Here is a 23124-nt window from a genome sequence, read left to right on the forward strand (position 1 = left end):
TGACTTCTTTTGCATCCTTAGCATTCTTTTTGTGTGTGGAATACTGTATGAAACACTTCATTCTGTTAAAAAGAACAGGAGTACTTGTGGCACCTTAGAAACTAACAAATTTATTAGAGCACAAGCTTTCGTGGGCTACAGCCCACTTCATCGGATGCATAGAATGAACATATGCATCCAATGAAGTGGGCTGTAGCCCATGAAAGCTTATACTCTAATAAATTTGTTAGAATCTAAGGTGCCACAAGTACTCCTGTTCTTTTTGCGGATACAGACTAACACGGCTGCTACTCTGAAACTTCATTCTATTATTACAGATGGTTGTATTTTTGTGCTATTAATTATTGTTTATTTCTGACAAGATTTCCACCAACCTGCTCCTCCTCCTATAATCCCAGCAGGAAAAATAATCCAATGAAATACTTATGTATGTTTTTGTGGTCTCCTATCCTAAACCATGTTTGGATGGTATAATAATTATATTTCCTTCTGCACAGTGTCTTTCAGCCAGTGAGAAAATGCAAATTACTGGCAAACATAATGCAGTACTCACGGATGGACCAACACGGCCTACTTCACCAGGAAGTCCTGCTACACCAGGGGGACCCTACAATAACCAAGTAAAAGAAAGAAATATATATATAAATTATTTACAGTCATCTGTATGATAGAGATCTCAGTACACAGGCAAATATCTTCCCAAAGCAACTGGAGATAAATTATGCCCTCAGAAACACATCTGCGCACCCAAAGGACTAAAATGGTCTAAAATGTTAGTTGTAAAACTATGTAGGAATAGATACAGAACATCAGGACCAAAATTATTATTGTGTCTTTTTATTTTATTACTTTGATTTGTTATGCAATCGCAGTCTGTAGTGTGTATAAAATGATACTTACTGCTGGTCCAAGCATCCCCTTACCCTGAAAAAAGAAAAATGTGTTGAGCAACTTTTTATGGTTTCTGACATTTAATCTTGTTGGATGCCAAGAGTAGGAACATGTAGGGTGATCAAACACAAAACTGTGATGGTTCCTTCAATGAATGAATATTAAAACATTACTACCCTCACGTTTGATATAACTGAGTAGGTATTTCGGCAATTTTAACAGATATTCAACATCTAGTATAAAGATTATCATGAGATACTTAATATCAGCAGACAAGTACAGTAATTTTGTTTGACTAAACTAACCTGCAATACAAAAATATATGTGCTGGCAAAGGAATGAAGAAACTAATATTAATAGGTTTAGCTAGTTATCAAGCATTGAAACCTACGTCAAAAGATACACCTTGATGACACGTGAAGGAAGTGGTCATTTCCTTCTCCATGAGTAATGGTTAATAATAAAGTAGAAAAAGATTTCAATTATTTCAAGGCCTTCTTAAGTCCCTTAAAGCCATTAAACCACCACTGTTCTTGCTGAGCAGGGGAAGCAACGAGCTGCTCCTGTTTACATTTACTATCAGTGTTGTTCTTGATTATTTTAATCAGATATTTCCCAGCAACAAATGCTGTTTTTCCTGTTAGGTATAATACATACTCCATAGCAAGTTTCAGCCCCAATCCTGTAAAGACTTAAGCATATGCCTAACTTTATGCAGGTAGATAGTGCCAATGAAGTCACTGGGACAGTTCACATGCAAAGTTACACACATGCCTGAGTCTCCGCAAGATCAGGGACTGTGTTAGGAAATTAACCACCTGGGTTCAGTGGAGTTTAGAAGCCACAGAATATTATGCACTGACTGTAGTTTCCAGAGTAGCATTTGAAGAACTTGCATAATGAGGGAAGAATTTCAAACATATTGATAATCTAATATAATTTCATTTTACTCTTTTAATGAGAAGTAATAAATAAACTTTTCTTCCTTGCCTACACAACTTACATTTCCATCTGCTGTTATTTAACTGAGTAATTTAAGTCTTGCACGGTTTAACTCAGTGTGTTTGAAAGATGTTAACGTGATAAATCTAATGTACATTGTTGTGCAATACTGAACACTGGGGGAAGCGTAACTATTTTGTGTTTGTATGAAATTTGCCCTCTACTAGTCACATGCTGACAGCACATATCCTGCAGTCAAGTTCTAGATCATAATATAACCACCCTCAAGAGAAAAGAAAACACTTACCTGACTGTTTAGTGGATTCCCTTTAAAAGTTTCCTTTTACCTTTTTAAGGCTAGAACGTAACTCTGAGAATGGTCAGACCTGTAATACCTGACCTACTGGTAAATAGGAAACTTTTTAAAGGCACCACTGTATGTTATTTAATCAATTGTGCCTCTAGGTCAAAATTTTAGTTGAGATACTGTAACTAGCTTTTGCTCAACATGTACCATTTATGTAAGGGTACTTTTGGAAGTGTCTCTAAATGCTGTGTAGTAGCTGGCAGGCTGTTCAGTGAAATCATGCTTCTATTCTGCCTATAAGGAGGAGGAGGATACATACTTAGGGCACTGGAGCAGCTATCCCCATATGGATCCTTCATTTCATAGGGCTACCCTGTTAAATTTACCATCCAAGAATGGTGCATAGAATCAAGATGAATGGAATGTGTTTTATACTGATTTATGTTGCGCTTTTTCTAAACGAGGCAGTGCTTCACTTGCCACAATGGCAGAGCCTCTGAAATAGATCCCCCGCTAATTCACCAACCTTTGTTGCAGAATTGAATGGTTTCTGGCTTTTGTGTGTCACCTCTCACAAGCAAGTGTCCACAGAGCAAAATGGAGTTGGCTTAACTCAGCTGAAGTCAGGCCAGATTTATACCATTCTCACTGTGATCAGAATCTTGTCCAATATCTCCTCAGCACAGGTTGTGCATGGTGGAAGTTAATGATTTGAGAGGTTTAATCAGGGGAATTCTCAACAGTCAGATGCTGAAAACATGAACTCCTGTACATACACAAAATGTGACAAACAAAATACCTATGGGTGAAGTTCACCCAGTTTTATAAATAATATGAAAATATGCTAAATACTTAGGGTGAGATTTTTAAAAACATCTAAGTGACTTAGAAGCACAACTCCCATAGACTTTCAATGGCAAATATGCTCCTCTGTCACTTAGGTGTCTCTGAAAATCCCTCCTTTGTGTTTGTGTGTGTATAATACAAACACACACTATTATATAACATATTTATAACCAAGTAATCAGAATAGCTTACCAAATATTTGCCATGTACAGTGAATGTACAGTACAAGGAATCCTGTCTTAAGTAAATACCTAAACTGCCTTGTATAGAAGCAGTGGTCTTTAACAAAAGATAGTGCAAAACTGTACTAGAAATCTTGAGGATACTTTAAAATGGTTGTTTGAGACAGGGAATGTCTAGTGGAGTAGATTTCATTGTATTTGATAAAAATGTATTACATATTAATGGAAAATATGATTTTTTTCATGTCTTTTAATATTGGCTAATATTGGCTATGGAAACTTTGGGGTCTATTTTGCTGAACAATATCCGGAAGCAAAATCTAATTTGCAATCAGGAATTTTATACAAGTGTTCAAATTTCCACTATTTCAGTTTCTTATTTTGTGATGCACAGTACATTTTTCTCTTACAGTTCTCTTACAAGTAGCATCTGCATATCATATCTTGTATATCCTGCTTAAATTTGTTTTCCTTCCTCTTTAAATATGAGCAATACTTTTCACAGATCTGCAAGAAATGAAAGTGATACTTTGACAGGCTAAATATGGTCCAAACAGCCTCTGCTGACTTTAGATAACTCTGTGAACATCAACAATTTAAAAGTTGTAGGACAAGCAAATCCTCTAAAAAATTGTAACTGCTAAAAAAATGTATCTCTGACATATTCTAGCTTTGAGAGGCCTTATATGTACACTGTAGCTGATAGTCCAATCTCCCTAGACCTTACCAGAGTAAAGAAATCCATCTGTTTGGTGACGTGGTTATCTGAAGTATTGCACTAATTTTGTTGAGACGAGTACACAAAAGAGAAAAGCAGAAGATGAAAGAATAAAAAGGACTAAAGAGATGGTGGGAAAACACTGGAAGAAAAAATGGAAAAGAAAGAGAGGGAGGGTCAGAAGAGGGCCTGGAGAAGAAGAGAAACAGAGAAAGGAAAAATGGATATGAAATATTATAAAATTCATTTCCTTAAAATTTCTATTGGGATCAAATCCTGCAGTTCCAATTTGGACAAAACTCCCATTGGACAAAACTCCCATTGTTCAACGCAGTGGCAATGAACAATAGTAACCAAGGTGTTTGATTTTCTGTTAGTGCACAGCATTTCAACAGGTTCAAGTGGCCCTTTTTGTGAGAAAATAAGTCTGTGAATGAGTAGCTGGGGCTACTCTGCTCACCAAAGGCCACTGGCTGAGTCCAGTGCAGAAAACCAGCCCACAAAGACAAGTGCATCCAGATTTTCATCTAACCATGGCAACCAATATGCCTTCTTTGTAGCATGTTCATTGTATTTCTGATAGCTGAGGTCTAACAGACCAACCCCAGGGTTTCAGGAGGCTGAAACATGAAACAAGGCCAGTATGTGCTTCTCAAAATATGCCTGCAGATAAGAATTAGAGGCCCTCCTTATTCCCTGGTTTATAGGTTAGGTTCCATGAGGGGGGAAGAGGAAGGGATAGGAGTCAGTTTAATCTCACTAAAGTCAAGATCACTAGTATTAGCTTTTTTTGGAGAATTTCAGTAATTTCCCTATTCTCTCTAGCATGCAGTCCCATTCACTCAGTGTGAAAGCTTCCATGAATGTAATTCGCCAGAGAGATTTATTCTGAGCAGAACTCTTTCTATCTGGATTTGGCTCTTTCATGCTAATAACCATGGTGTCAGATCACCAACACCGAAGTCCTCCAAATATTGTATCCTTTCCTAAAATCTGGGGCTCAAGAGTCTCATTTACTAAATGGATAGGCAATTTGCTCTATCTTGTTTTACTCACCCACAATGAAATGATACTTTTCAATAGTATCAGCAGGTGTCTCCAGTACATCCCTCTTTCCTGGCCATAAACAGTTCCTTTTACCTGAGAATTACTAATATTTGTGTTCTAGGTCACAACTTTACACACAATATCAGCCATCCCACACTTCAATACTAGTGATACCGGTTTCCTCACCACACTACCATACATGTCCTACATGGCACGTGCAGTACAGCTTGCAATGCAGTAAAAAAAAAGTCAATCACTACCAAGGCACACTGGAGTGGATCACTAGCAGCTAGAACTGCAAAACAGTGGCCCATAATCCCACTGCTCACTTTTACAGCCCCCAAATATGGTTTCTAATTCACTCTCTTATCATGGGTGACATTCCTCCACAATGTTTGTGCATGTGAAAAATCTGTGTTCTCTACAAACCTCACAAGAACCATTTGAGCTCTTAATGCCAAATAAATTCCACTCCTAGCAGAGCTGTCAGGTTGAACAACTGAGGTTTCCTTTATAATGATGCATTTTTGATGTGTTTTCACAGTAGCAACTCCACTTCCAAAGGAAGGGAAATCCTTTAAAGACATTTCTGACATCCACCTTTCCAACAAGCTCTCCTATTATTCTGTCCTGGAACCCACATTCTCTGCAGGTTCCCTTTGGATGAAGTTAAAATACTCTATACTTTCCCTAAGTTTCACATCTATAGGAATGCAGCCCAGCTTCCAGTACCATGTATTTTAGGTTGAAATAATTCCATTAATGCATCTTTTAATTTTCCATAGTCACTTTTCACCTCAAGTGGTAAATTTCTTCATACACACTTCTCTCAGATCCTATGAGTAACGGAACTGGCAACCCAAAGCTGTCTCCATCATTCCATCAATTTAGTTTTGCAGCTAATTCAAACCACTGTCCTAAGCAATCATTTCACCATCTACTCTGCTGAATAACTGGCAAACCCTCCCTTCCCCTCTGAAAACAGTGCTTTCAATCTACTTAGCAGCCCTCTCAGTTTTGCTATTTCTCTAACCACAGTTTGCTTATGTTATGGATACACAGACCCCACTAGCTGTCACAAGTTTGTACTCTAATTGTCCTGGGGTTTGGATTTTCAGCTAAGGAACATGTATATTTGGAAAATAAAGGAATATATCCACATGAAATGATGTACCTTAAGCTTGAACATTTTTTACATGTAAGCTGTTATTCAAGATAAGGAATACATTTTCTTTTATGCCTAAGCATTTTGAGTGAATCTGTATATAAATAATAGTAAAAATTAATGGGTCACAATTAAAAATGAAAACATACAGTCAGGGCTACGAAGTTGTGGATCAAGATAGAATAGAGCAAGCCTAATACTTAGTCCCAATAATTCTAGTCTCAGGGAAGAATCAATTCTTAATCTCCTGAAGCCATATATCAGGGCACGATACCCTCCAATTGTTCCCATTCCCATCTTTTTAAAGGGTTTCCTTTACAGTCTCAGTTTCTCTGTGTCTGGAATCATCCAGTTCTCCATTTCTGGAAGGTCTTTAACCTGGCAATTCTTCTCAGACTCCAAACCTGAATACTTAGCCCTCTCTGAATTCAAAGCTGAACAGTTCTCTTTGAAATCCTCTTCTCACATTATGCTGTCTTTCACCATCGAAAAACAAAACAAAACAAAAAAACCCCTCTCTCGTGCACTCAAATTTCAGTCATACAAACTTTTAAACTTATATAGAGATGAGCTGAAACCTGACCCTTCTTGGGCTAACATACCCATGTAAACCATGGACTTCCCTGTCTGAGGGCTCTTCTTCACTTCCACAAAGAGATAGAAATTGTTAGAAAATATGTTCTCAAAAACTTGATCCATTCACAGAAATTTTCATTCCCTTTAGAGCATGCAGATAAATCAGTTAGTCTGAATGCAATGAACTCTTTGTAATGGGGTTGTAAAAAAATCAATTCCATCAACTAGAGACTCCATTTTCTAAAGAATGTGCCTTCAATGCCTTTGAATGACTGAATCTGTACCCTACCAATGCAAAAATAAAAGTGTTACTCTACTACAAGAGTTCTCAAACTGGGGGTCAGGACCCCTCGGGGGTCGCAAGCTGTCAGCCTCCACCCCAAACCCTGCTTTGCCTCCAGCATTTGTAATGGTGTTAAATATATTTTAAAGTGTTTTTAATTTATAAGGGGGGGGGGCACACTCAGAGGCTTGCTGTGTGAAAGGGGTCACCAGTACAAAAGTTTGAGAACCCCTGCTCTGCTACCTCAGAGTTCCTTAAGAACTAAGTTAAGAGATTTTCTTGTTTTCCATCATGCCATCTAGCAATTAAAATAATTTATATTGGTATTTTAAGTCTATACTATAATAAATATATGACTTACTGGAAGTCCACGGCCTCCGGGCAATCCAGGTTCTCCCTGCAAATAATCAAATTATTATTATTTGTCAAGCTATAATACCACAGTTGGTGTTGTACGCAACATTTAGGAAGATATAGTTCTTGTCCCTTGAAGGCTACGTACTAAGGGACAGATTCTGCAATCCTTTCTCACCTTGACTAGCACTTAATCGAGCAGTCCCATTTAATTCAGTGGAACAACATGTAAAGGAAATTTCTACTCAGAGTCGGAAAAGGATAGGGAATCAGATCATAAATATTATAACTTTGTTTTGTTTTAAAGAGAACAATTCAAACATTTTGGTTACTCTGTATTAGTGTTCTTATGTTGAAAGTTCCTACATTTGAATTGTTGAGGAACTGAGGTTTTGCAGTTATGGTGGTGGCTATGTATGGTGACAGCAGTTATTATAGGGCCCAATCATGCAAAGGGTTGAACACCCCGTGAGAGATGCTGAGCACTTTCAACTGCTAATGAAGTCAATCGGAGTTGAGGGCACTCAGTGTCTCAGACGGAGGGTCCAACTGGATCAGGATTGCATTCCATACTCATTAGAAAAGACTGTAGAGTCTCATTACCCTCAAAAAGTCTATAAGTACGCCTGTGAAAAATGCATCAAAGACTTAATAACTGACTTTATTCTTACCTTTTGTCCTCGGGGTCCAGCTGGGCCAGGCGATCCATCAGGGCCTGTTAGTCCCTTGTGAAATAAAGTGTAACATATTAATGTAACTCATGTTTTTATTAATCACAACAGAAAACTCTATAAAATATAAAACACTGTTAAATTGTCTTACAATGCAAATAGTTTAGTGAGATACCGAGATGGAGCTGACTTTCAAAATTCTAATGAATATCCAAACTCTGCCAAAGTTCAAGGTGAGAGTTTGTGGCTATTATTTTCACCTGGGTTATATTGCCTTCAACAATAACCTTAGCTAAATTCCAGTTAGTAAGAATAGGTGACCTCAGATTCCCTTAAATTTTTCCAAATCAGAGAAATTTTGCTAGATAGATGAACCTTTATGACTTATGATTAAAATGTCAAATTTCTATGTTTGTCCTGCATAATCAGTTGCCCATAATGAAAAACTGGAACTAATTTCAATAATGTATCTTAAAAGGATACTTGAATGTTTGAAATCAGATGAGAAAAACAGATGACCTTTTGGTGACCTCTGATGAAAAGGACCCACCCTTCCTTCCATATGCATCTCAATGTGAATATGGAAATTAATAGTCAGTCATCCCCCTAAAAGCCTCTGTATTACATTAGATTTATACTCACACCGATACTGTTCATACCCTGTATAGATTATCCATATATATAAGGCCATATTTTGACTTCAAAGCATGACTTCAATGACAGCTACACATAGGCATCCAAAATAGACTATTGTTGATAGTATTAAAAATGTACCCTAGGACGTACAATCATTTTGAACCAAATGTTAGCCCTATGTACATAATAAGGCACATGGCAGCCACTTACTTGCTCTATAGGTCAGCTAGACACCAGGCTGACCATTGGGAAGATAGTTAGGCTTAGGGAGTTGGGGAAGGGGAATAGAAGCTGCATCTGCTTTGTGCAAGAACGGAGATGATGCAAATTACTTCCCCAAACCACTCCTCACAGCAGCCCTCTGTGTATCTCTTCACCCTTCTCTTCCTTCCCAAAACAAGTTGAAGATGTTACTGTTGAGGAAGAAAGGATAGGGAGCAGGGCCCAATCGTATGTGGTAGCACTCTTCCCTTTCTACTTCTGATTGCAATGATAAAGGACAGGAATTCTTTGGTCCCCAGACTAGCAGCCATAGTTAGCCATGACCTCATTCTGTAGGCCATACTAAACCATTCAGTGTCCCTGTCATTCAGCCAAGAAGGAACTAGCCCCCATACCACACAGAAATATTGGAGTAGGCCTCCCCGTCTCATTGCCTCCATCTTCCTGGTGTTCGCACATGGCAATCCAGGAGGGTGGAATCATAAACTCAGCCTCTGGGGCATACTATGTGGTTGCCACAAGCAAAATGAGACAGCCACACAGATTCTGCGCTGAGAGTATCCCCTGAATTAAAGGGCCATGTGGCTGATACAGGTTGGGTCACGATTTGGCCTTATGCCATACTTGCCTCTCTGACTAAAACGAAAAAAAAAAAAAGGCAATTATAACTGGGAGTTCAGTAAGGACTAAGTTGTTCTCAAACATTTATGTGGCTTAATAATTCAAGAAATCTATCAAAAAATCCTTGCTTTTATCTTCGTCCAATATTTTCCTTTTTGGTGAGTTGGTGAGTTTCTAATAATTCAGTATGTGTCCCAAAGGGCTTTTTTCCTGCTAATTTACTTTCTGGAGCTCACATGGTCATTATGGACAATTACTGTGCAGTATTTTTTGTTCAGTTTATTATAACTGGCAGTAGAATAATTTGTAAGAGAAAAACAAAATTAAAGAAATCAGAACTGGCCCAGCAATTTAAGGATAAGGAAGGACAGTATAAATGAAAAACCCAGATACATGTTATTTTTAATTCCATGCCAGTTGGGTGCACAATGAGTGTATATTAAGGTCAATTTGTGTAGTCTTCAACTGTAAATATATTTACATTTTACTATTTTTCACTCATTCAGTAAGACTGGGGTATATGCAGGAGCAAGAAGGCATCAAAAGCACCTAAAGCAGAACAGCTTCTATATGGGGAGAGATTCAAAAGACTGGAACTGTTCATCTTAGAAAAGAGATGACTAAGAGGGGATATGATAGAGATCTATAAAATCATGAATGTTGTGGAGAAAGTGAATAAGGAAGTGTTATTTACCCCTTCATATAACACACTAACCAGGGTTACCCAGTGAAATTAATAGGCAGCCGGTTTCTAACATACATAAGGAAGTACTTCTTCACACAACAGTCAGCCTGTGGAACTCATTGCCAAGGGATGTTGTGAAGGCCAAAAGTATAACTGGGTTAAAAAAAGAATTAGATAAGTTCATAACCTTCATCTTCAATGGCTATTAGCCAAGATAGTCAGGTATGCAATCCTGTGCTCTGGGTGTCCTTAGCCTCTATTTGCCAGAAGCTGAACTGGATGACAGAGGATGGATCTTGATAATTGCCCTGTTCTATTCATTTCTTCTGAAGCAGCAGGCACCAGCCACTGTCAGAAGACAGTATAGTATGCTGGGCCAGATGGACCATTGGTATGGCTGTTCTTATGTTTTAACTGTGGAGTTGAAGAATATGATGTGGTTTAGGTGACTGAGTTGCCTTGAAAGGGAAACAAAGAATCCAGAAACTGAGTCTTGGCAGGAAAGTAAAGGATAAAAAGATTTTCAAATATTTGGTTTTATATTTGGTCTTTGCTTATTGTTTTTCAGTTTGCACACAGAGGGTCTCAGGGACAACTCAGTGAAGTCAATTTGGAATATTGAAATTAATGTGAATTTTGGCAAGATCAAATCCCTATTCTATTATGGATTTTGGATCTTAAACAGGTTTAAATAGGAATTTTTAGTTCACCTTTTGCAGAAGACCTTCACAGAAAAAACAATCAACTTCCAGCATGTTTCATTTTCAAGTTAATTTTAGCACATCCATATAGTTCATGTTCTCTCCACCCCTTACAATTGCTGAGTCAAGTCTTACAAATTATTTTTCTGCCATTTTTATATAAGCTACACAATGTGCTTAAATCCTTGCATAAGACATAAATACCAATATGACAACTCCATCAAAGGAAAGAACTACAATAAGAAGTTTCCCCGAATGTACAAATAAGGTAGTGTTTTAGTGCCAGTATATTTTTTCAAGTTGCAGCGGGGGAGGTTTAGGTTGGATATTAGGAAAAACTTTTTCACGAGGAGGGTGGTGAAACACTGGAATGCATTACCTAGGGAGGTGGTGGAATCTCCTTCCTTAGAAGTTTTTAAGGTCAGGCTTGACAAAGCCCTGGCTGGGATGATTTAATTGGGGATTGGTCCTGCTTTGAGCAGGGGGTTGGACTAGATGACCTCCTGAGGTCCCTTCCAACCCTGATATTCTGTGATTCTATGATTTGTTCTAGCTTTCCATCTAAATAAGATTCCCTTGAACCTTAGTTATTTAGGCCCTTGTGTTGTTCCCCATAAAGAAACAAAGTCACAAGGGCAGTAACCCTCATTGGGGTGGGTTGAAGTCTTCCTTCCTTCAGAATAATATATATTCAAGTCACTATTTCTCTTGGGATTCTGTTTCTCCTGGTATCACAGTTAAAGTCCATCCATAAGCTTTAGCTCACTAAAGCATAATCATTACTTTACCACAGTTCCATGTAGCTAGCTGTCTCAAATTTGGATGTGCTAAATGTGACATAACAATAGTTTTCTTGCACTTACAAGGTCATGTATTGCTACTGAGAAATAAAAATTCTATTTTGATTAGTCTCTAAGGTGCCACTAGTACTCCTTTTCTATTTGGGGGAAATATTTATATAATATAAAATAAGTGGGATGTGTTAAGCAACACTCTTAAAGACCATCAATCATCTGCTTGGGTATTTAAATGAATTTGTATTTTCATATTATATTTTGGTTTTCTAAAATTATGTAAAGATGACTAAAATCTGTATTTAAAAAAACTTGCACAATCAGTCTGTCTTCATTTAAATTGTAAAAAATGGATCTAATTTGTTTCCATAGGGCACTTAAAAGCTTGTAACAATTTTGTAACTATATGTTAAACAAATACATGACCATTTATATTATACACTACATTCACGTTCTATCTGAAGTTACTGAGAAACTAGAGTTTCTGATTAACATCTCAACCACACAGTAATCCTCTGGTTATTTACTTCTTATACTGTGTGTTTTCATGGTCCATGGTTATTATTTAAGGCGTAACATTTTCAGATTAAATTACTACTTGACCAGCCAGTATACAGCTTCATAATCAGAAAATATTGAAAAATATGTGACAGACATTTTTTTTCCAGTTCATCTTGTAGGGTGGAAGATTTTAAAATATCCATTCTTGACTGAGCTCATGAGTATGTGACAGATTGTTAAATCCGTGCATGAGCTTTTGATCTGCTGTTTTAGTTCACAATCCACTGCTATTCTAATATAAAATAATAATATAAAATAAAAGTTTGCTCTTCAGCTGTAAATTCCAGATCTCTAAAACAAAAAACAAAAGAGCACAGTTTGTCTCATGAAGAATGATTCAAAACAACCCTTGATTCCCAGAGGATTGGATCACATTTTAAATTTATTCCTTCACATGCTAGCGTGTTTCTTGCATGAGTCTTGCATTTAGTCTTGTTGGGCTCTCTCATAATATATTCTCCCTTTTCTTCATTCTGTCCCAACATTCCCCAAGAGGAAGTTTCTCTGTTTGTGCCCTCAGTTGCCCTTATAGTGTTGTATGGGAAAAGTGAATGTGATGCTTCCACAGGCAGGGCAAAGTGAATCAATCTGTGGCTAGTTCTTAACATCCCGGAAACTGCTAACGCCCCCTGCAGACCAGTTATACCAACTGGAAATGAGGAAATTGCCTCAGTCATGGGTTCCTTGCTTATTTAAAGAGACAGGTCTTGCCCTTGCCTGTTGGTCAGTAGGGGGCAATTCAAAGTGTCTCTCTGTTTTCCTTTGCTGTTCTCCTTTTCCTCATCCCAGAGCAGGGTGGAGCTGATTCCCTGGGCTGGTCCCAGAACCCCCACAGGCAGGAGAGGAGCCGATAAAGCATGCTGCCTGGCAAGGCCTGATGCTGAGACTCCATTCATCTCGCTTTACTTTCATTTGCCCACAAATGCCCCTGGCTCCCATTAATTCCTGAAGCCTGGACTCCACGTGGCAGGCAGCATACACGCTCTGGTTTACAACAGGATTTAGGATGGGAGAGGGCACCCTTCCCTGCCTCAGCCACCTTGCACCCAGCACGTGCAGTAGCTCGACTCCTCCTCCTTTTCCCTTGTGGCAGCTGGGTCTGCGCAGGCTGTACATAGATGAACAGTATGGGCACCTTCATGGGGCTTTCGCCAGGTCCCTCCCTCCCAATCGCATCCCTCCCCTTTGACTGCCTCTCCCCTCTTGCCACAGCTCTTCCCCGTCCTCAGGGCAAAGAGGGAGAGAGCTGTTTCTCTGTAACTCCAAACAATCCTTGCTCTGTTATCACCCAAGGAAACGCTGGAATCCTCAGCCCTCCCCAGGGACCTCAGTCCTCCAGACCCTGTGCCCAGTCTCTCTAACCACCTCCCAGCCCAGCCCTGTGTGTAAGAGAGAGCCTTTCAAACGGCAGCCAGATCCTTCACTCACACACGGCTGGCCATCTGGGTTGTGATTAAACCAGGGACCTTAGAAGGAGGTCGCCTCCCTCCAGAAATAGCTTAGAACTGATTATTTTTCCAAAAAAGAAGACAATGTCTACTCACATCAGCTCCTGGCTCTCCTGGCGTCCCGGAGGCACCTGGTTTGCCTGGCTCGCCATCCGGACCCTTCAGGATTCAAATGAACAAAGAAATAACATATTTTAGAGTGAGAAGCAAGCACAGATGAGACACTCTGATACAAAGATCTGGATTGATCCTGTTGCAAGATCGAATGCAAAGCAATGTAAATTACTTACCGGAGGGCCTGGGGGGCCATTGGGACCTCTGTCTCCCTAACGGGATGTAAAAGAGAAACGGTTCAGTCAGCAGCCTTTAGAGTCCCGAGGTGACACTAATGAACGCATGTGCAAAATGTTAAACAGATGATCAGGAATGATCCCTAATTCATTTCTATTGTGTAATCCCATATAGTTCCTATTATGTGGAATAATTCTATATACCTACTGTATGCTATCAAGAATAATCCTGTATAGTTCTTTACAGATTATCAAGAATAATTGCATATGATTCCTATCACATACTGTAATAAATAATCCCATATAATCCTTTTTACAGACTACCAGACTGCCTTGCCCCACCGCCACTACCCCACACACCCATTACTGTTTCAGCCAATGCTGAACAATAAGTTCTATGCAGGTTATTAAGGACACCAGAGAGTGCTGCCAAATTCAAAGGATCCCAAGGACTAACTACTAATGTATTAAGAATAGTTCAGGTGTGTGCAGGAGGCATTCCTAGCTGCCAGCTATGGTGACTCATGTATGGGAGACACTTACATCTATGCCATCAATGCCAGGAACTCCTGGTGTCCCTGGTGGCCCTGGGGGGCCTTGTGGACCTGGGGGGCCTCTCTGACAAGGAATAAAACAAAGAGCAATTAGATAGTGAGCAGATCCCAGAAAACCTGCAGCAACTTCTGGGTAGGGGTGCAGGAACAGAGAGACCAGCCCATAGGGAAAGAATTTCTAAACGCTTCTAAGTGGGCTCCTCAGTCACCAGGGCCCTTAGCTGACCATACAGTTGGTCTTGTGCACCTGATAAAAGTAATTGTCATTTTGACCCACTGAACTGCATTCCCCCTTGTTTAGCGACTGCCAAAATGTCCATTGCAATCTGAACCAGGATTACAAATTCTCAAAAACTCCCCCTGTCCTCATCTATTGTCATTCACCCACTGCACAAGAACAGGCATGCTAGTGTATATGTCACTGTGTAACTGTACAGTACAATCTGGGCTTTGTGGAGCAAAAGTTTTGGGGGTAATATTTACATCAGAAATTCACTAGCATGGCCCTTGAAAAATCAATATAAAAACAGTGAAGGAAAAATCATGTTCTTTGTGAATAACGCTTTGAAATTCTCCACACATATTCTAACAAGCTCATTCAGCCTAAACAGAAGAGACTCTTCTTAAGAGTTTGTGTTACGAAGAAAAGTTTAATAATACAGCCCTTCTCTGCTCTCACTAAAGTATTCACTGCAATAACATTTTTTTCCTTATAAAAAAATTCCAGTTACCTGTCCTCACAAGTACATTAAAATCTACAATCCTGGTTATAATTAGCCTTCTCCACAGGCTGGGCTCCTGAGAGAGGTGTTAGCAGGCACTGAATATGTTTGAACCCAAAGAAACACGTTCTTTGAAAGAATGTTTGTAACCCTTGAGTTCTATAATATACTGGACTGTTTTCTTTATTACTAAACTCCAACAGCCAGGCAAAGCAAACCTCACAATGGAGGCTTTGTGAATGAAACCTCAAGACCCGACAGGAGGAGGTGATGCACTCAGTCTGGCAAGAGCTGCCAGAATCTGAAATCTCCAATCCCATTTAGGCAGTCCTAGCTATAGCCCATGTCCTTCCTGCTCTTTTTCAAATGTTACTGGCACTGTAGAAATGTTTCTTTCTTAGAGCAACCTCTCAAGTTCTTATTAAATTGATGATATTCTTACTTGCAGTTTAAACCCTGTCCTACCACTGCTCATTGGCACATTGCATAGAAAGGTTCTGTTCAAAGCAATTGCAACCATTGCATCTACATCTCTTTGCTTAACTTATTTTTTCCACGTTAGAAATGCTAATGTGATTTCAGTTTTTAAAAAAAATAAAGTTTCAGCCACCACTGCTGGGATAAGATAACCCAGCCACGAGACTGTTGGATTTTGAAAGGCATCAGATCCCAGACAAGAGGACAGGAGATTGTTCTCAGCTTCCCAGGGACTTTGTATAGACCCTTTCTCTTTGCACTGAGCAGGTTTCCTTTCCTTAAAACTTACCTCCATGGCTGTCTGGCTTATCTGCAATGAATAAGAAATGTATAATAAAAGTCAGGTACAACTTACTTGAGCCAGGCAAAGGCACATAATTTGTAGAAAAACCCCTAGAGGTAAGGCTCCCCTGCCCCGAGCAGTGCTAGACATGGTCACTTCTCTGCTGGCCAGCAATGTTGCTCTTGATGGATTTTAGGACCCGCAAGACATAAAATTCCCCCCAAGTGACTTCACTAGCAGCAGCAGAAAGGTAAGCCCTGCTACAGGCATCTGTTTCTTCTGTTTATTAATGGTCTTAGAGGAGGGTAATGGGGATTGGAGGAAATCTGAATGCTAGGAAGGAGGGGATTGAATGACACCAGCTCCTTTAACCCTTTGCCCTGCTGCTGCTGCTGCTCTGACCATGGTCCTCAGCAGCAGTCTTTTAACTTTCTGCATGAGTTATCAAGAGCGAAAAGCAAAGCTAGGCCATGGTGCTTGCAAAGAGCCCTACAGAGGCACACATTTTAAATATCTCTGCCTTAGGTAGTTTGATAAGAAAAAAGCAAGAAAGCAAGAGAAGAGTTAAAACCACGAGACCATTTTGAAAGGCACCAAGTCCCAGACACAGATGCTAAATATAGACACCTATAACCATAAGAAAAATGAGGAGAGTGATAACAGCCGGAGGCCCAGAGGGAAAGATTGAAGATGTAGACCCAATGATAGTATGAATACTAGGAATGTAAGGCTGAGGAAGCCCCTTACCCATCTCCTGGCTGGAAGTTCACTGCAACTTTCTCTTTGTGGTCGTAGAGGGTCGCAATGAATCAGCATCCACTGGATTTCAAACTAGTGAAGGGGATAAAATGAGATTAATTTATTTCAGATGTTCACGCTTGTCAGGTTTCAATGACATGAACACTCTGATCAGCCATCTCTGGGTTTTAAAAGTTGTGTAGTAGAAAACAAGAGATATGATTACAGTCTAAGGGATATATAACACTCATAGTTCCTGGAACATTAAGCATAAACAGCAGGTGCTCAGCAACTGAATGGTATCAGGTGCTGGAGCTTACTTCTTTAGAACAGACCGGCTAGTTACCTTTGGTTCTTCCCTTGCTCCAGCATCTGTTTGTATATTTAGAAAGGGGCATAAAACCTGTTGTAGGAATTAAGGGAAAAGGAAGTCTACAGTTGGTCATGTCCAAGAACAGGTGTTCTTTCATGTTTATATTATGCTGTGGAAGTTGTTTTATTAATGAATACACATTCATAAAATGATTTCCTTAGGACTAGACAGTTACATGGATAAAGAATGACAGGTTTGACAGTGAATGCAGGTCTAAGTAGGAGGAATTCTAGAGACCTGACTCATATATACACTTGAAACATTCTGGGGCAGGCTGATATACCTTTGTGAGATTTCACATCTTCTTCAATATTTTCACATTGGCTCTGTAAAATGACCCAGAAATAAAACCACTTCTTTGCCTCTAAGAACTAACAACTAATCCTTTAGGTGTCTGCATAGATGAGGAAAGTGTGCTTTACATACCCTCAGCTGGAAATGACTGGGTGAATAGATGCAATAAATAGCTTCAGAGGTATGTCCTCTGGTATGTAATGTACCATATGGTACATTAAATACAGGTACATCCATATAAATTATTTTAGTACACATGCATAATATTTCTTTTTGTGAGATCTTAGATCATTTTCCCATCTCATTCTACATGATTTTTGTGGTCATGAAGCTAATGAATGGTCTACTCCATGTTTTTTCCGGCTGCAAAACTGGTGAAGGGGGTCACAACCTTCCCTTCTTTATGACCAGATGGAATGGGAAGGAAGGAGCGTGATGCTTTTTTCTGTTGTAAAATATACTCGTAATACGTAAAGGTTGAGATCTAGCCTTCCTGAGAACCTCAGGGAAGAAGTATGAGTCTTCAGGACTTTCATTTCATTTCATTTCAATCTTGATCATGATTTCTATGCAGCTAGAACCCAGCTTTCATCCCCCTTGACTCATTCTTAGATCCCTCCATTCCTATCTGGTTCCTTATGTTGACTTCCTCATTTCCACATTACTCCATACACTGTACCTCATTAATGCTTCACAGATTGAAGTCCTTTACTGCCACATCTATGTCCTCAAGTTTGCCAAAATTGCTAGAATTCTTCTTTACTTTGATTCTGCCTTTACTGAAATTCTTGCAATCAAATCTTTATTGTTCTCTATATTTACTCCGAAGATTTCAGAGTTTCCAGAATGCAGTGGCTAGACTGCTCTCTTCCTCAAGGATGTTGTGCCATAGTCCCCAGTCTCTGTCACATTCACTGGCATCTCATTTTTCTCTGAATCTCATTTAAAATCTCCCCTCTTGGTTTTCGAAACGCTCCACAGACTTGTTCCATCCTAGGTCCTTAACTATATCCATTTTCTTCCTAACTAACTTGTTCTATTTGCTGTTCATGACACTCCACATTTCAGGGGTGCTCTGTCACCGGTTCTGCATTATTTATTTGCCTCTCCTTCCCTATTTGCGAGTCACTTATTTACTTCACTTCTCCAACAATAATTTTGAAATCTTCCTGCTTGCTCTAACCAAAGCCAACTGCATATATACATAGTGCATGATGTAATCTATAGTTAAGCATTGGTAAGGCTATAACACAAAATAATAAGAATAGGACATTCAAAATTCATATTTACACCTTATGATGCTGGTTTCAATATATCCCATAACTGATAAAGGGAAATCTTGACTCTAGGCATCGAAAGATTAACCAGTCTTGATATTCCAAAGAGTTTCTTTCTTTGATATCATAAATGTGGCTAGTAGTGCTGCCTGACATTTTCCATTATAAGACTCTGTTTTCAATTGTTTATTGCTTTGTCAAACTAACTATTTGAGCAGAAATTTTGATAGCAACAGAGGGGAGTGTGTCAGGAGCTGGGGTGTGTAGCAGGTGTATAGGTGCAGAGAGGAGAGGGTCAGAAGCTGTGGTGTGAGAGTTGGATAGGAACATGTGGAACCGGAGCTGAGAAGATTTGGAGCGGGGGTTAGGCAGAAGCAGAGGAGGAGATGAGCAGGAGCTGAGGGATTGGGTATATGGTTGGATAAAAACAGAGGGGGAAGGGGCAGGAATCAATGGGCTGGCGGTTGAATAGAAGGAAAGGGGAACACAGACAGGCTGGCATAGATGGGGCAGAAGACACTATAGCCACTTGAGGACACTCCTCTCCAGAACCTGGAACTGAATTCAGGAGTCCTGAGTCTCTACAGTCCCCTGCTGTGAAATTTGCTGGCAAAGTGTGTTTCTCAGCCCCCCTCTAATGGATGGTCCACATAGAAGATAGTCTACCACTGCCACCATTTACTCTATTAGATCAAGTGATAGAAGTCTGTGCTATGGTTCTAAAAATCAGGACCCTGCTGATGACCCAAGTTGGGGGCCAATACGGTTCTGAGTGTCGGAATTTCTGCTTTTGTCTGGTTTTGTTTGTTTTTTTTTACAATTTTTTTTAAAAGATACATTAAAAACCTACATTAAATGAATGTTAGAGCTGGAAAGTCAAACACTGAAAAATTAGTAAATGCCAGAATTAAAGGTTGTCATATACAAACTTCAGTTGGGTCCTTATATGTGTGCATGATAATACAGTCTTTAATTACATGATCATATGCAATTTTTTTCCCCACAGGAGCCCTGCCTCATTCAGTGCACGAGATGGAAGGGCTTTTGGAATGATTCATGGTTGTGTACTGAAGGAGACTGTTGTCGGTAGAACCCCTGCCTCATTTATTGCAGAAATTGGAAGGTGTGTAGTGAATGAGGCAGGGGATTTTAGGAGGAGAAAACATGGTCTTTTAAACTAAAGGCAGTTGAATGTTACTCTGGAGAACTGGATTCTACCTCTTCCTCTGCCACAGAGATGTTATGCAATCCTGGGCAAGTCACCAAAACCACAATTTTCACATTTGGCCACTAATTGCATGTTCCTCATTTTCTGGATGCCCAGCTTGGGGGACAGATGTGCAGAAGTGCTGAGCAGTTACAGCTCCAACTGAAGTCAATGGCAGCTGTGGTTTGACATATAAAGTGCTAAATAATGCTAAACACGAAATAATCAGGCCCTCAGTATCTCAAATTGTACATCCAAAATTGGTGAACACTTGACAATTTTGACCTTAATCACTCTGTCTCAGTTCCCAGCTAATCTCACAGGCGTGTAGTGAAGATGTATTCATTCATTTTTGCGAAGAGCTCAGATAGTATGGTGACAGCACCATAGAAATGCCCCATTAAACAAAAACACTGAATAACTACCCATTCACTGAATGAGGAGGGGTCCTGTGGGAAAAAATGACCGTGTAATTGAAGACTATATCATAATACAGACTCCCAAAGGCGAAGGGAGAGGGGGATGCAAATTAAGGTTGCACTGGCACCCTTAATTCTGGCATTTCCTAACTTTTGAATACTTGACTTTGCAACCTTAATGTTCTGTTTTGGCTGTAATGTATAACTAGGCTTAGATGAAAGCTATTTTTAAAATGAAAAAAAAAATAAGTTTAACTATGAGTGAATTGTTCAAAGCTTGGAGCCCACTAAAGAAAAGAGAGTGACAGTTTTTAAAAGAGAGCAACTGCAACCCAGCCTTGCTTTATAGGTCTCTTCCCACATAACCAAACTATCCGTGGATTATATTCTGTTGAACAGGTCATGAAGGATGACACTGTTTTCCTTGCATCAGAGAAATATTTGAGGGTGCTTTGCACATATATGAGGATACTTTGTCATACTTTCTTCCCATACACATCAGCACAAAGAGTTATTAGGGGAGAAATGCAGAACTGAGGTGCTCAGAAAAGAACATGGAGATGTCAGAACTAATATAAACTAAACCTATTAAAATAAAAAGAAAAGGAGGACTTGTGGCACCTGAGAGACTAACCAATTTATTTGAGCATAAGCTTTCGTGAGCTACAGCTCACTTCATCGGATGCATTCAGTGGAAAATATAGTGGGGAGATTTATATACATAGAGAACATGAAACAATGGGTGTTACCATACACACTGTAACCAGAGTGATCACATGAGGTGAGCTATTACCAGCAGGAAAGCGGCGGGGAGACGACGACCTTTTGTAGTGATAATCAAGGTGCGCCATTTCCAGCAGTTGACAAGAATGTCAGAGGAACAGCGTGGGGTGGGGGATAAACATGGGGAAATAGTTTTACTTTGTGTAATGACCCATCCACTCCCAATCTCTATTCAAGCCTAAGTTAATTGTATCCAGTTTGCAAATTAATTCCAGTTCAGCAATTACTTTTGGAATTAATTTGCAAACTGGATACAATTAACTTAGGCTGGAATAGAGACTGGGAGTGGATAGGTCATTTCACAAAGTAAAACTATTTCCCCATGTTTATCCCCCACCCCACGCTGTTCCTCAGACATTCTTGTCAACTGCTGGAAATGGCACACCTTGATTATCACTACAAAAGGTCGTCGTCTCCCCGCCGCTTTCCTGCTGGTAACTCACCTTAAGTGATCACTCTGGTTACAGTGTGTATGGTAACACCCATTGTTTCATGTTCTCTATGTATATAAATCTCCCCATTGTATTTTCCACTGAATGCATCCAATGAAGTGAGCTGTAGCTCACGAAAGCTTATGCTCAGATAAATTGGTTAGTCTCTAAGGTGTCACAATACTCCTTTTCTTTTTGCGAATACAGACTAACACGGCTGCTACTCTGAAACCTATTAAAATAGCTTTTCTCATTTCACTATTTGTGTTTTTTAACAGTGGATAAAGAAGTCATATATGAAAGAGACATGGTGACAAGTGCATTTTAAAAACTGAAAATAAGGGGTCAATTCTGCAAACCTTACTCATGTAAATAGAAATTATTCATGCAAGCAGCCCCATTAATGTCCAGGGGATTGTACACTTGAGAAAAAAGTAAGTTGCATAAGGTTGCACACAGAGTTAATTATGGTTAGCTAAAGATTCTTTTCTGAATCACTCCATCTATCAAATATTATACTTATAGCAAATGCAGTATATGATGTGTGACTTTTACCACTACGTTTTTTATACACACACACACACACACACACACACACACACCAAATCTTGTCACTTTCATCTTTACTATGGCTGATTTAGAATATCTAATTTCACATACCTGTATTATAGAATTATGGTTATGTGATGGAAATGGTTTAATTGGGCCCTAATGTCAGCTGATTACTTCATCATGCCCAGGGCCAGTTGATTACTTCATCATGCCCTGCTACAACCCATTCATTTCGGAATTCTTTTGTAACCATACGCAAAGCAGACCATTTTACAATGCCTAGATACTATAGTGATTGGTGTCTTATAAATGCAATAATTTAGTGTTTTATAGGAATTAAATGATTAATCCATTTTCTAATATTGCTAGGGAGGTTAATTTATTATATATTTAAATAGCAAATATATATTATTTGGGCTAGTTCTATTTTTCTGTACATGATCTCATCCCCTAAGATATCTGAAAATGCCTGTAAAATGCCAACGGGTTTGCAAAACATTAACAACAGAGCCAAAAATGCTATTGTTTTATCTGTGCTGTGCAAGAACTGAGGTGGATTAAGCATAAATGGGATCTAAATGAGGCCTGAGATTCCAAGGTAGTATTTGCTGTACGACAGCACAAGAGCCAACTCTCACTGAAACATTTAGCTGTCTAATACGCCTTAAGAAAATGTGTTCCACTGCATTTAGAATAAATCTAAAACATTTTCTATAATCTGTTGAACTACCTGTTCAGTGAATTGACTTGTGTGTGCCTCATTGGTTTTATTGCCATCTAGTGGGTGATTCAAAAGGTAATACAGCTGTAAAAGTACAATTAATCAGATCTGTATTGAGATCCTTTCAATCTTTATTGATGCTCCTCTCAGTTAAATCACTGATTTTACACCAGTGTAAAAGAGCAGTTAATCAACCCCCTACGTCCTTTCATTAATTCTTTAATACCCAGCCTAAACAGTGGTATTTTTAATGTGGGTTACATAGGGTCAATTTTCATGAGAGTTACACTGTATAATCCTGCAATACAATCTTCTTCCATGTAGTTTACAGAAAATCAGTGTTTTGTATTGAG

The 23124-nt window shown here is 39.2% G+C and overlaps 1 protein-coding gene across 3 annotated transcripts in view; it reads right to left on the reverse strand.

Moving 5' to 3' along the window:
• Nucleotides 1–23124, reverse strand: part of COL9A1 (collagen type IX alpha 1 chain) — a 102701-nt gene that overhangs the window by 65486 nt on the left and 14091 nt on the right. For all 3 annotated transcript variants that reach the window (XM_073336363.1, XM_073336365.1, XM_073336366.1), the window contains exons 6-14: nt 16724–16807; nt 15983–16003; nt 14484–14558; nt 13941–13976; nt 13747–13809; nt 7983–8036; nt 7319–7354; nt 901–924; nt 554–607 (exon numbers count right to left, since the gene is read on the reverse strand). In XM_073336363.1, the coding sequence (XP_073192464.1) occupies nt 554–607; nt 901–924; nt 7319–7354; nt 7983–8036; nt 13747–13809; nt 13941–13976; nt 14484–14558; nt 15983–16003; nt 16724–16807 (447 nt within the window). The remainder of the gene's footprint in view (nt 1–553; nt 608–900; nt 925–7318; nt 7355–7982; nt 8037–13746; nt 13810–13940; nt 13977–14483; nt 14559–15982; nt 16004–16723; nt 16808–23124) is intronic.

This window comes from Lepidochelys kempii, chromosome 3 (assembly GCF_965140265.1).
Source record: "Lepidochelys kempii isolate rLepKem1 chromosome 3, rLepKem1.hap2, whole genome shotgun sequence".
Taxonomy (NCBI): Eukaryota; Metazoa; Chordata; order Testudines; family Cheloniidae; genus Lepidochelys; species Lepidochelys kempii.